This window comes from Drosophila eugracilis, unplaced genomic scaffold, assembly GCF_018153835.1.
Source record: "Drosophila eugracilis isolate 14026-0451.02 unplaced genomic scaffold, ASM1815383v1 contig_2154, whole genome shotgun sequence".
Classification (NCBI taxonomy): domain Eukaryota; kingdom Metazoa; phylum Arthropoda; class Insecta; order Diptera; family Drosophilidae; genus Drosophila; species Drosophila eugracilis.
The window spans coordinates 10447783-10462349 of NW_024573038.1; the positions used below are offsets into that span (position 1 = coordinate 10447783).

The 14567-nt window shown below is 41.7% G+C and overlaps 2 protein-coding genes across 2 annotated transcripts; both read right to left on the reverse strand.

Annotated features, from left to right (window-relative positions):
• Positions 1 to 1046: 1046 nt before the first annotated feature.
• Positions 1047 to 1829, reverse strand: LOC108113854 (ATP synthase subunit b, mitochondrial). The gene is made up of 3 exons (XM_017224563.2): positions 1707 to 1829; positions 1316 to 1644; positions 1047 to 1227 (listed from the first exon to the last, which is right to left on the reverse strand). Exons 1-3 carry the CDS (start codon positions 1720 to 1722, stop codon positions 1135 to 1137), a joined length of 438 nt encoding a protein of 145 aa, XP_017080052.1. The 5' UTR covers positions 1723 to 1829; the 3' UTR covers positions 1047 to 1134.
• Positions 1830 to 3858: 2029 nt separating this feature from the next.
• On the reverse strand, positions 3859 to 5041 carry LOC108113851 (fumarylacetoacetate hydrolase domain-containing protein 2). The gene has a single exon (XM_017224561.1). It carries the CDS (start codon positions 4886 to 4888, stop codon positions 3860 to 3862), a length of 1029 nt encoding a protein of 342 aa, XP_017080050.1. The 5' UTR covers positions 4889 to 5041; the 3' UTR covers position 3859.
• Positions 5042 to 14567: the final 9526 nt, after the last annotated feature.

A 14567-nucleotide genomic window follows, 5' to 3' on the forward strand; every position in this document is an offset into this window, starting at 1 on the left:
CTCTTTAGGGGCATTCAATTTGGCACCGACAGGAGCTGGCTTTTGTGTATGCAAAATACATGACAGTTAAATGAAAAGAAAATAACATTTTCCCAAAACACAAACAAACACAAACAGGAGAGGGAATCTTGTGCTGATTTTGACAGCTTAAGTGTGTGTGTGGAGGAGTTGGAGGTTGGAAACTCGAGGAGTTCTGCCACAGATCTCGAGCACACACGAAACGTGGCCACATTTTTCTTTTCCGAGACTGTGTGTTTATTTAGATTTCGTGCCTGGCAATTGGCTTTGGCCACCCGAGGGTTATCCTTTGCGGATCAAAGTTGAAATTTATACATACAAATGTCACACCTCACAAGGATTATGTATAACAAAGCAGCCAGCAAAAAAATAAAGAAAAAAGAAGCCGAAAAAACAAAACAAATTTCTGCATACTTCGGCATTGACTTTACCCGGGATATGTGTCATATCCACACACACACACACACACACACACCGATGGCCCAACACACACCCCCTCAAATACAAATTGTTAAAAAGATTATGTCGTGCCAGAGGAAAAACGAGAGGAAAATTTGTTTTCTTTTTTGGCCCTCTTTGGTATCCGTTTGGCATTGTTGCCGCCTCTTCCTGGTCGGTTCCCTTATTTTGTTTGGCAACAGCTTTCAATGCCATGTTCCATGTTCCCAGTTCGGGTTGCCTTGTGGTGAATATTACGACATGTTACATTTTATGTGTTTATCCCCATCCCATAACCCCTACTCCACTTCCAAGCTTTCATCTAGAAAAAGTGGGCTTCCATGGACGATACCATGACTGGGATAAAATGTGGCAGGCATACGGGTCGGGATTTTGCTTCTAATCTTACTATCTCTTCAGGAATGCTGAATTTTTGATGTGGCTATCTAAGGCGGTGCTATTTTTAAGGTATGACATTTTAAGCAAAAACCTCTTTGAAGATTTTAACTGATAATATACAGGATACAGTTTATGTTTCATTTAGAAGCTGCATCTTTGAAGTTTCACCGCCTTAAAAAAAAATCATCATCTCACACCGACATTTTGAAGCTATATTACATACACACTAGCTTAAAAAATACTTAAAAAAAAATTAAAATTAATTATTTGATCTAACTATCATTGTCCTGATTGATCTTCCTCTTTCTTCTTAGGTGGCGAGATAAGCAGGACCTCAACTATGCCATCCTTTTTGCTCCCGGATTCAATTTTCTGTAAGCAGAAAGTAAATATTTTATTTATTAAAAATTGAGAAAATTGAAATGAATGAATAAAATTTGAAATATAATTACTAACTCACATTGATCTTGTTATCAGCCCACTTGACAATCACTGGAAGCAGCTTTATTAAACTGAAAGTTGCCATAATTCCAATGGTCATTCCATAACTATAGTGCCCGTCCTGCATAATACCAAGGGAAAGTCCGCTGTGCTCGTGCCTAATGGCACAGAAGTCCCCGGAGCAGATATAGGCCAAAAGGCCGACGCCAAGGGGTCCATTGAGCCAATCATCTGGCAAGAAGACCACGCGATCCTTTCCGTACTGTTTATGGCCAGGGGACTGCTTGCCTCCGCCGGCTGGATGAGTAGCAGTCGAACGAACAACGGCTATAGTCAAAGGACGTAGGGCTATAGAAGAATAACTTTATATTAATCTTACTAATATTTGGTTTTTACAGAACGGTTTTAACCTGATCTCGAGAACATTTTCAAAAAGTTGCGGTAAATTTGTTTTAAATAAATTGCCCTAAAGTTGGCAGTAAAGCTGTGTATGTATTGAAGTGTAGTATTTTGAGAAATGAAAACTAAGAAAACGGTTACTTTAGTCATTCACGCTCAACTCCTATGCTCTGAGTGCCAATTTGTTTTTGTAAAATTTATAATGTAAATGATTTCAGTATATAGGCTTGCTCAGCCATAAGCTTTGAGCGCTCGCTGTGCTATTCCTTTTCCTCTTTCCGCCTCATTCCGTCGCTAACTGTAATGTATTTTGTTCTTGTTTCTTCCTCGATCATCCTCGAACACTTACACTGGAATTCATTCTTTATAACTTCGGTTTGCACTTTCGAGATTATTTCGCAGTGGAGTTGGCAAACTGTTTTTCTTTCTCTCAGTGCTTGTTCTTGTTTCTTCCTCAATAATCCTCGAGCACTTGCACTGAAAATCATTCCTTATAACTTCTGTCTGCACTTTGAAGTTTATTTCGCAGTGGACCATCGACGTGAGTGTTAAAATGAGTGATGAAAAGGTTAGCAAAAAGAAGTGTTTCCCTTTCTCTCAGTGCACAGCTGCTAACCAACACAAAAACGTCACTAAATATGTGCACGTTTCCTTGTATTTGTGTTAGTCAATTCTCTGCCGTAAGACTAATTTGGGCACCCCTGATTTATATAAAAAGAATTAATATTTTAAGTAGGATCATTCAAGTCTCATATAGTAACTATATAGCAATTAATATTTTCCTTTAATTAGCCAAGGCCTTTGTCAGTTTTGTCAGCAAACTAAACATCAACTTTCGTAAAGAAACGGCCTAGTTTTCGGCCCAAAAAATGTATATAGGGATATCTAACTAAGTCCAAAGGATATCCCAAGGATACACACTCCACACAATGACAGAGGGTGGCGCAAATTTTGTCGCTAAGCAAACGGGAAGAAAATAAAACTATCCCCCTAGTACTATGGCTAATTATGTGTATTTTAAGTTTTTGGCCAGCTCACTAGATGGCATAAACGGGATGAGATGCGGGGCGGTGGCGGAGGCTCGGTTCGCATACAATGCGACAACGTCAGCGTTGAGTTGCATAATTAAAAACTTTACATTCTTCTATTTAAGTTGCCGTGCGCAAAGAAAAGATACAAAATTATGTAGCTCCATCCCGCCTCCACCTACTCCTCTACATCGTACTACATTTTCCGGCGATTCCATCTTCCTTTTCTGTTAAGCAAATAATTGAAAGGGGGCCAGGGCGGTTTGGTGGTGAAAAGTTGGCTCAGAGAGAGGGAAAACATCTTTAAGTTGGCCAAGGCAAATAATAGCTGAACGGAGGCCACAAAGGACCTTTTAACGCTGCTGCAGAGCACAAATGCAGGAAACAGGATATTGGATCATTTAGCATTAAGGCGGCGTCGCCTATATATATATACCACCACCCCGACGTATTTTCCCCCGATGCCATCCCCTATTCCATCCCGTTTTCAATGCGAAACAAGTTAAGCGCAGCGCGAACAATAAAAAGGGAGCACGAAGGAGCCAAGAGGAATCCGTGTAGCTGGAGCGGCAGGACTTTGGCAAAAGGACAAGAACGAAACGCGTTACGCTTTAATAACTTGCCGCAGGATTAAGTCCTGTGCAATGAGATGATAATGCGCCGTGGCTTTCGCTGCGGGGATTCCCTTGCCACGCCTTCTTGCCGCCTTTGTAGGCGCCTTGTTTGCGGCTTTTGACTCTCGCTATCTCACTCTCTCTCTGAGGATAATGTTGATTATGCTTGGGCGTATCATAAAAGTGTGGCCCATCACCCCCACATCCTGTAAACCATCGAGCAAAACAAATTATATTACAAAATGATTCTCCAGCTTCCATCACTCCCGGATTGCATATTAGGAGCCCACCACAGAAGAAGCTTCCTTCTGACATGGTTAACTGGGTTTTCCTTTGCCTTGCCCTGGCATCAGCGAAAATTTATTGGCCCATGTTTGGTGGTTGCTGGAATTTGTGGCTTATTCGGGGACATATGTGATTTTTATGAGACTTTTACAGATTCGGCTCTTTGAGGACATATTTTCCTGAGATTTTAATTAAACTTTCTCTTTTTGAAATGAAAAACTTCAAACAACCAATACTTTAAGAATAGGAATTAACGACTTTATTGCACATTTTGCCTAAATTTTGAATTTCGCTCTCAATAAGATCGCCGGGCTTCAAAAAGCTAGACGGCTGACGATAGGCACCCGCTCCGGCGGGAGTACCCGTTAGTATAATGTCACCCGGACAGAGAGTTATATATTGGGATAGGCGGTGTATAAGGAAGTCGACCTTGAATATCATATTTTTCGTATTGCCCGTCTGACGTTGCTCCCCATTGACGATCGTCTTGATCCACAGATTGTTAATATCCGGTATATGGCATCTGTGTACGATGGTTGGACCCAAAGGAAGAAACGTATCCATTGGATGACCACCAAGAACGGCAGACCGATCACGAGCCAGAATGTCCTGGACCACCATGAATCCAAAAACGTAATTGAAAGCCTCCTTCTTAGTTACATCCCGGCACTTTTTGCCAATAACCACGGCCAACTGGCAGCCATAGTCAATATGCCTTGCCAGATTATGAGACCTAATGTTGTCCAAAGCTCCAGTAATCGAATTAGCAAACTTGACATGGAAGCTTGGTTCTTTTGGTATGGAGATGTGCTGCTCATCGCAGTTGTCCACATAGTTGCAATCGATACCGATGATCTTCCCGGGATTATCGATGGGCGGCAGAAGATGCAGATCCACTGCATCCACATCCTGAACCGTCATATATTGCACACTGTCCAGCAGACTATCCATGCAGTACCTCTGCTGGATGAAGTCCATCATATTGGAAGCAGCACACGTGATGCTCGATAGCTCCACCATCTTGTTCCCATCCTCAGAGACCATGCCCAAACGCTTTACATGATCATTCATCCTTCGATACTGCATGAACCTGCACTTGGGCAGCACCTGTTCACTGGGTTTGATGTCCACCAAGACATTGGTTAGTTGGTTGGTCTGTAGCTGCCGGAAAATATGGTGCTGCAGGTGCTTCTGCAACTGACGATCCGAGCGGGGAAGACACCATTTGGGGAAGTAACTGCGAAGAAGCTGCATCAAGGCACTCATCTGGGATTTTTCTGGTTCTTTCTTGGAATTAGTTAGTAGATCAGGTTAGTGGTATAACTTGCAACCTTTTTTGGTTAATTTTGAGCGTTCTTCTAATTAAATATAAAATATGTAAGCTATAAAGAAAGTATTTAAGTGTACCTAAATATTTGAAGTTTGATTTAACACTGCCACGGCCTGCTAAGGTTTGTGGCAAAATCTCATGGCCTTATATGGCTGGCACTTTTCTTTATGAACTCATAAACTAAAATAGTAAACAATTCAAGTTAAATGTTGAATTGTTACATAAAAAAGTCAGCTTCCTTTGACACATCCTTAAAGAGCAAGGACCCCAAGTTGAAATGCCATCAACGCATCATGAAAATAATAAACATACATGGCCTGGCCTTTGTCTCTGGATTCGTGTGAGCTTATTATTTCTTTTATTTACATAATGTATCCATCCAGGCCTGTTTTTCCCTCTTGTGTGCAATTTACATAACACGCTAACAAATTTCCCTTCGTTGATCATCTTCGGGGGCGTCGGGGGCGTGGTTTATGTGTGCTTTGTCTTATTTGTTTTTATACGCCAAACATTTGGCGGCTTTTATGAGAGACAGAGAGGTGTAGGAAGAAGGAGGAGGTCATGAGCTTTGATTGGCCTGGTGTAGTTCAGATCGGGGTGTTCATGGGCTTTGTCTTGATGGGCAAACCATAAAATTAGTTGAGGAGGAAGTCTGCTAGTGTGGGGGAGGAAGATGTGTTTATTAATAGCTTAAGGGCTTTGCGGGGGACTTGATGGTTTTGGTGTGGCTTCAGATCTGAACTCCTTTGAGTTAAAAGGTTGAAGGTAATGATGATAGAATAAACAAGTTTTAAGATATTTTTCAGTTCCTTTCTTGTTAAGAGATTCCTTATACCAATCACTAACCAATATCTCCAGCAATCCCTTACCTCATCTCCAATCTAGATCATCAAATACTAGCCCCTAAGTGGAAAATTCAATTTAAATAAATACTCGACTCGGCATCCGTGTGTGTTTTCTTTTCTCGGCTTTAATAATGCCACCGCAACGGTAAGCGAAAACAAAAACAGGATTTATCTGTTGTATAGGAAATTGGATTAGGTCAGGGGTACTTTCAACAGCGGTGGATGCCAGGCCATACGCTCCACTGAGTGCACCAGGATTGAAAATGCAACTGCAAACTGCAAAAGTGGGATGACTGCAGCAGCAGCAGCCTTGAGAGGATTCTGACAGGATTCGTGCCGCAATTGTCCTGGTCCATATCGAGGCTAGTATCTCCATCTGTATCGCTTACATGTCTACTTGACAAGGTCCTTGTTGGCTTGTTTAGTTGGGCTTCCACTCTCTCTCTCTCTCTATCTCCGTGTGTGTTTGTGTGAGTTTGATTATTTGCCAGGATAACATCAACACACCGAGTTGTGGTTTACAGCTGGCCGGGACAATGGTTGGTTGTGCCCCCGCCTTGATCCTTGTTTTCATTGCGTTTTGATTGGATTTTTGTACGGCCTTCTGTTGCCTCAATTAAGCCACAGTCGTACCGTACGGCACCGCCCGCCTCCACCTCCTAGCCCGCTGCTCTTGGCTTGTTTTGATATTTTATTGCCGTCGCAATGTTTGTTTATTTTTGACGCCGCCATCAAACTGCAGTGCGGCATCCTCCTCCTTGCCAACTCCCTCCCATTTTGCTTTTTTTTTTTGGGGTGGACCTTTTGTCTGGCTGTCAATATGTCAATTTTCGTGCCACTCTGCTGCTCCTTTTTCATGCTTTCTATGACAGAAATTAAGTTCGCATTGTCGTCGTGAGTTTTGCGTTTCGCATTCATTTTCCGACTCGATTTGATTTCATTTTGATGTCCATTCGTTTGCTATTTCTTCTTATATATATATCTATATATTTTTTGGGCAGATCGGTGGTGGCTTATTCGTGGTTCAATGTTCGGTTCGATTGCGGCCATATTATATTTTTATTAAATGCAATCAGCAATTTTCGTCCTTTTGTGTCCTTTTGATGGCCTCACAGCTTGATTAGAATTGTTTAGGCAATTAAATTCATATGCTTGATTTTCGTTTCCAATTTTTGTGTAATTTCCGAAGGTTTTTCTTTCTTTTTTTTTGCGATTGCTTTGTGCGGGCTCAAAAGTGTTCGATTATGCGGGTACAGTTTTTCCGGGCGGCAAAAAGTGTTTTATTTTTTTTAGAAATTCATAAAAAAAGGATTGTGAAGTGCAGTTTGGTATTTAAAAAGACAAAATTTCGCTTATTTTAAAGCTTAGCAAATCAAAAATAAACATAGAAAACTTCATTTTCAATCGATGAAAACCACACTTTGCTTGCTGCAGAACCACATTCAAATCCAGCTGAGCTTGGTCGTTGCCACAAGAAGCATAGGAAATTTGCAAATAGAAAGCATTTAATTGCAAATTGTTGTTGTATTTCGGGACGACAAAAACCGACATAGAGTGAGTGTATTAAAATGAAGAAAGAGCGGGGCAGATTGGCGCGACTTAAACGGCGGCCCGATCATAAATCCTTGAGAGCGTTGGTGGAGCTGTGTGGTTTTTCTGGATTGAGGATGCAATCGAGGGGCAGAAAGGAAACTGGCCACAATTTCCGTTTTCCGGTTGCAGCAATAGCAGCAGAGCCTGCAGCTCAGATTCACTTTTTTGCGCGCGCAGAGCCAACAAATGCAACAACAAGGCGAAACATTTTGCGGTTTCTGGGGTGCATATCCCCCCCCCTTTCTGTAAGACCCCTTGAAAACCCCCCCTTACCAACATCGCCATCGAGCTACCACAACGCATGCATAAATTATTATTTCCTCGACTCGCCCGCCACTTGCTGCCAAATGTTGCTGCAACATTTCTTGTTGGTCGCTTCACTCTCTGCAGCGTTTTGCATATCGCCCTGCAAGGAAGTTGGGCATGTTGATTATGTGATTGCAGTGGAGAGATAATGAAAAATTGGATTTCCTTCTATTTTAAAGAACTTAATACTTGAGTGTTGTCTTTTGCCGTTATATGTAATTTAAAATACATACATATAAAGCCTATCAACGCCTATCTCTTACTACTTACATATGTATGTATTTGTTTTTCCCTTTCGCTCTTCTTTTTCCACCTCATTCCGTCGCTAACTGTAATACATTTTGTTTTTGTTTCTTTCTCGATCATCCTCAAGCGCTTGATGTCCTATTCCGCTGACTATTTTTGGTTATACTCTTTCCACCTCATTCCGTCGCTAACTGTAATGTATTTTGTTCTTGATTCGTCCTCGATCATCCTCGAACACTTACACTAGTAAGTAGTAATTGAATAAAATAAAATACGATTACAGGGTATCCCCCACTTCGGATACTCATCTCCACAGAACTTTATCTCTGTCCGTTTCACTCTTCCTGTAGTCCTCCCGTTTTCTGCGTTTTCTCATCGGTACGTCATTGCTTCGCCTGCGAATGACATTTGGAAGTGGTTTTGGTTGTCCCAGTTCCCGCCTTTCTCTATCACCCACCACAGCCCCTTCTAGAACTGCAAGTGCCACGCCCACGCTGGCAACCCTTGGGAGGGAGCAATACAAAAAGGGATATAAAAAAAGAAAACAAAAACATATTTGAGCGCTTTTGTTTTGCATTTTTATTACACATACACTGGCTCGCTCACAGACACACACACACATAAAGAAAAATTCGTTTTGTGGTTTTTATCACGCACCGAGAACGAAACGGAGGAGCTACCCATCAGGACAGATCCCTCCCAGAAACCCTGACCACTTTTGCACACCCACCCATCGAGCAAACTGCTTTAATTGGAGTCGATGGTGTTATTTATATAAATGTTTGCCATTTCTCTTCGTTCGCCCAGTTTGCATTTCATTTTTTTGGCAGTTTAAATTGTAGGCGTCATGTGATATATTGGCCATTGGATCCTCGGGTTTTTGGGCTTTGGCTTGGCCCTGGGCTTTTGGCCCTGGTTTGAGTTCGAGTTTCAGCTCATCTGCTGACCTTGTTCTGCATGTTATTTTCCCTTTTTTTTTACAGCCTTCTGTCGTTTTTGGTCGAAAGTGCTTTATGTATGATGTTTAAAGTTGAAAATATGGCTGGCAGGACATTAAAGTGTGTTTACGATGTGGTGACCCATTTATAAGGAGTGCGATGTTCTTATACCAGCAGCTTTTAAAGAATTTTCAGAAAGCAATGTTGGCTGTAAAGTGTTAACAGCTTTGCCTGTGTAATTACTGGACATAAAGCAGAATGAACAGCGTTGTTATGAAATATATTTAAATTTATTATATTTTTTGTATAATAAAGAAGTTTTTACAAGCCATTAGGAGTGAAGTGCAACATTAAGGACCAACCAAACTCTCCATCATTATGATTCCTATCCTAATATAAGATCTATCAGACTTATCCACCACCTGCCCAGGCATAACCAATTTTAGTTTCCTACCTTCACCCGCGAGTCCTATGGCGTATTGCCTGCAATGACCTCCAAGAAGGCTGGGCCAATGTCAAGGGTACCTGGGGCAGACGTCCTCCATGTGCTCCATGGACCTATTAGCTCAGCTCCCTTCAAAGAGAAACGCTGGAGAAGGCAGCCATAAAACCGTGAAATCACATACAAAGTGCATTTAACGCCCAAACATCAAAAAAGGACCAAAAAAGAAAACACATTTTGGTTTTAATTAAAGAATAGAAACGGGAATAAGAAAGAAATGTGTAGGGAACATATTTTAATTTAATGTTAGCTGGAGACCCAGTAAGTACTTCCGTTTACAGCTAGACGTGCCACACATTCACACACATGTGTGGGGCACTCCAATGTCATTGCCACAAACAACAACGGCAACACAAATTCTCGACTCAATTTCAGAAAATGATTTAACGACTCCGTTTGAGCATGAAATTGCAAGGAAGTACATGAGATGCTCCCCTCGATCCCATGTCCTTAGGCTTATTTCCAGAGACGAGTGTTTTAAATGGGGAGCTACAAAATATAAAAAAAAAGAGAAGAAGAGAAAGGGAATGTCCTAGGTCCTAGGACAAAAGCCATTCAGCAGCGGCAGGAACTTTATCACTAAGTGGGAAAATCTGTAGGATTTTTTAAGTGCTATGCACGTGGGGCAAAGAGGAAGCTATTGCCATCTATTGTCCTTTAGACAACTCCCTCGGTTTCAAGTTCGTGTTGTTGTCTAGGGACGACCGGTTTTTCGCTTTGTAACCCGCTTTGTTTTCCCCTGTTTTCAAGGTGTGCTAAGGAGGCGTAAGCACCAAACATTTTCATTTACTTTGCGTTTTTAATCACGGTTAAAGGATATGTCAGACAACCGCTCGTTATTATATGGACGAGCTGTCTGGCAGGATGTCAACGCAAATTCAAGTGAAATGATGCACAAGACAGTAGTAGCAGCAGCAGCAGCAAAGCGAAAACGATGAGGAAATAGGAAAGAAAAAAAAAAAGGATTGCTACCGGATGAATGCACTTCATTTGAAGTAGAAGAAAAGGAATGCAGCTCTCATTGTTAGTCAGTGGATAGCAAGGATATCCCAGGGGCAGCGCCCAAGTCAAGCCCAAAAGGATTACAGCCAAGGGGTGTGTGCTGCAGTTGATTTCTCGCATCCATCTTCGATGATCATGTTTTGGCATATTTGTGGCTTAGACTCAAAGGGTACTATGGCATTATATCCTTTCCTAAGGGATTAAAGTTCCGACGAAAGGTCTGGCTTTTGGAATTTAAGGTGGAAGACAGCAGGAAGTGGTGAAATTTAACAGAAAAACGATGACAGTTTTTCAGTTTCCTAGACTTTTGAAGTTGAAGGAAGGCTTTAAGAAGTTCGGTTGATATTTTTGTTTATTATTGAACTTAGGAATATCAAGGGGTTAAACATGCTTTGATTGATGAGAGTTTTACAGCTAATTTACTCTATCAAAATGTCATAGCTCATAGGAATATTAAGGTACTTCATAAATGCCAAAGTTAGTTGTTATGAAAAGAAAATATCTTTAGATCTCAGATCCTTAACTCCATACCACCCATCTTTTAAAGAAACCAAAAACCAACCCATATATTTTTAGCCTCCAAAGAAGACATCTAAATCATATTTTCCATCTTCAGATAGATCACCTTAGATAGGCATACTCCTTTGTCCATCTCGATTGTGATCGTTCAAGTGAAAAAGGAGAAAAAAGGATTAAGAGGCTTAGGGGTGTATGCCCCTATGCATGATCCTGATGATGTTTTGTCATATCTGTTGACTGCCAGTCAAAGGTTAGCCAAACGTAGAACAATAACTCAGGAGTATTCGGTGGAAAAACCACAGTTAGCAGTGTCTCAACATTTTCCTACTTCCAGCTGTTTTTCCACAGCGTTGATGAAGTTGTTTCGCTCTACTCAAAGAACTTTTTGAAGAAGCCGCCTACCGCCAAAGTCATTAATTTCCAGCTGAAAGGAGAGAACTTTCAACAACTTGTTGTCGCCGCTGGTCAGGGTCACACCTATGAGCTAACTTCTTCTTTCCATTTCCCAGAGAACTACATACACCCCTCCCCCACTCTGCATTTCTATCTAATTAAAACAGGTGTTTTAATTATTGCCACAATTTAATTTCCGTCAGTAGTATACCTAAGTCCATGTATTTCTTGTTTTTGTTTTTCCTGCGCCTCATAAACGCCCTGGCCACTTGGCACATTTTACGAGCTAGAAAAAACTGTTGCACTTTCCTCTCACCCAAGCCAAGTCGCTCATTAGGAGCAGTTCCAGCCACGCCATGCTCTAGATATGATTAATTTTCTTTTCTGTTTATTAGAATCGTAAAAATGGCAAAGCAGAGGTGGAGATGGAGAGGCCTACCGCTCTTTATTACTTTGTTTAACAGTTTTTTATAGCAATTAAACGAAGGAACTTCTTCTATTCCTATTGTGTTAATTAGAAGTTAAAGTAATTTGTGGTTAAAAAAGCTTTAATGTTATAAAAAGTCTCTTTTCTAGAATCAAATTGGGTTTTAAAATACCTTTCAGACATTCCTTTCCTCCCCTTTCCAGTTAATAGTTTTCAAACTCATTTAATAATTACATTCCATTAACTCATCTTTCCTGTTGACATAACCATAACAACCCCAACTTATCCTCCAATCCCATAAACCTTTTCCTAACCCTTTATGGAAATAAACTTTTGTTTGCTGGACAAGAAAATTCCACACGTAATTACATTGTCTGGGGGAGTGGGCAAGAGTTCAATCAGTTGTTATTTTATTTTCCTGTCCTAATCAATTTTTGAAGACATAACAGACGAAAAATCAACACTTCCCCATAGCATTTCATACTTAATCAGGTAATAATAACATAAATTAAATAAACAACGGATGAGAAAGGGTGTGAGAGATAGAGAGAGAGAAAGAACTTTTATTTTCTCAAAAGATGAACGATGAACGATGACGATGTGTGTTAAATTTCACGCGTTACATTTAAAGCATCCACCACAACACAGGTCCCTCTCCTTAATAACAAAAAGAAACCAGCTGCTGAACTGGCTGTAACCCAACCAAGACCAAGACCAAACCCGAACCCGATCCAAGATATCCAGAATATTGCAAGTTCATTATACAAACACCAATCAAACATCGATGGGCGATAGGGATAGGGGCGATGGAGGGGCACATGGAGCAGGTATGAAAATCCAATTAAAGCCGTCAGGCAAATCGGGCCGCAACAGTTGTTGAAGGGAAAACTGCAACCTCACCGCACACACTTCTTACTCAATTAGAACAGAAAATTCGAAGGAAATGTGTGCGATGGTCTGTCTTCCTCTCTCTGTGTATGTGTATGTGTATGTGTTTGAGCCAACAAAAATAAATACGGAAAATGGGCGAAAACGTAGGCAGGTCCGCTGGCCACGATTCAGACCATAATTTCGAACTCCAACTCCTAAAAACCCCCCAACTACACTGACTTTGACTCTGCCGGCTGACTCCTGCCATGTCGATTTTTCCTCCTAAAAGGCTTGAGTTGATTTTCAAGTGGCCCGGCAACTGTGGCACTTGAAATGTTGTTGTTTCTTTCCCTCTTTTTGGCATTCTTCACCTGTCAAGGTGAGGCAGTAGTTGGACGCTCTCGGACTCCGGGACTTCTCCTATACGTCTCTTCGACTCCGACACAAAACTCGGGGAAGTGCAATAAGAACGTCTAAAACCTCACACTTCAAAACTTTAGCCGAAACATCAAAGTTGACGTACACAATGGCCATTGATGTGATACAACTCGAGTGCAAAGAAAACAAAACACGAAACCCTAGTAGTCTTCTTGGTCTTGTGCCCAGAGAGAGAGGGAGCTTCAGCATCTGGAGGATGAAGTGGGAGGCAGGCACTCACACAGAGCAGGCCGACACAGAGTCAGTCTGATGTCGTCGTCTTGGCCGACGTCGTCTTCTTCGTTGGCGGTGGCTTCAATGTTGTGTCGTCAGCCTCAGCAAGCGTAAAATATTCTCAGAATTGCATCAACTTTAGCTCCGGCTTCGGCAACAGCCTTTTGGCAAATTTCGAAGGCCACAGGAGCGTTTCAGGAGTTTGGCGAACCAAGTTGGGCACCAAGTGTTGATAAAATGTAATAGGAACTTTTCTAGTTAAATTAGCTGGGAAATCCTTAAAGATTAATTAATTAAAATCTTGAAAAATTGTTCAAATATATATTCTTGTAAGTTTATGTTTTAAGTTTGGTCTAAAAATCATTTAATAACTCAATCAAGAGCTCCCTCTACTCCTTATTAAAGCTACAACTTCCTAAAAAGAGTTCTTAGAATTTCATAATAACCAATCTAAGAACCTTTTATCCTCAAAGGTCTAATTTAGCAAGTCCTGAGAATTGCCCGAAGTGTTTCTGCCCATCTCCCTTTTCTTAGCTTAGCACTCGTGGCCTCCCAGCATCTACCAGTCGACCCCATTCCCACATTAACCGCTACCGTTTCATTACCGAAAATCTTCTCTATTCCTGCATTAGAACAACAATCGATGGACGACAACGACGTCAACAACATGGCCAGCAATACAGCACGATGTCTACCCGTTCCCTTCGATTCTTAGTTTTTGCGGGTTGGGGGCCAGAGCTTCTCCATCTCCCTCTAAGCACTTAACATTTTCGGCTTTGGTTGCATGTTTCGTCGTGTGCTGAATGTTGCATAAATAAAGCGCAGATCACACGCAAACAAAGCAGCAGCAGCAACCGTTGCAATACAGTAGAACCACCACAACGGACAGTGACACGGACACGGACAACATCAAAGTGTTGACTTGACATTTTGAACGACATTTTAACCTGTTTAGCAGCAGCAGCGTCCAAGCCGAGTCCGCAGCCGCCTTAGCCCAGAGTTAGAGCCGAAAACCAAACCAAACAAGCGTGGCCAAAGCCAAGTCAGCGTGCCATGCCAGTTGGTCGCATCATAGCCGAAAGTTGGCAAGTTTAGAGCGGGGGGTATGGGTCTGGTTAATGGGGGGATTAGTGGGGCTTAGAGAGGGGCTAAAGGAGATGGGGGGGGGGAGGCCAAATGAGACCAGCGAAGCAAACAACATGCCATGCTGCAATCCGAATGACTGCACGCTGTTTGTCAATGCCCTTTCCCTCGGGTAAGCGAACCAAATCAGATGGACAGACTAGCAGTAAATGCTCTCTCTGACCGCTGTCCATTGCCACA

Excerpts from the sequence above, each read along its gene's own strand:
- LOC108113854 (XM_017224563.2), bottom strand. Across the intron at positions 1,228-1,315 it reads GGGCTGATAACAAGATCAAT|AAAATTGAATCCGGGAGCAA; the intron begins GTGAGTTAGTAA and ends TTCTGCTTACAG.
- LOC108113851 (XM_017224561.1), bottom strand. The coding sequence starts at position 4,888 with ATGAGTGCCTTGATGCAGCTTCTTCGCAGTTACTTCCCCAAATGGTGT.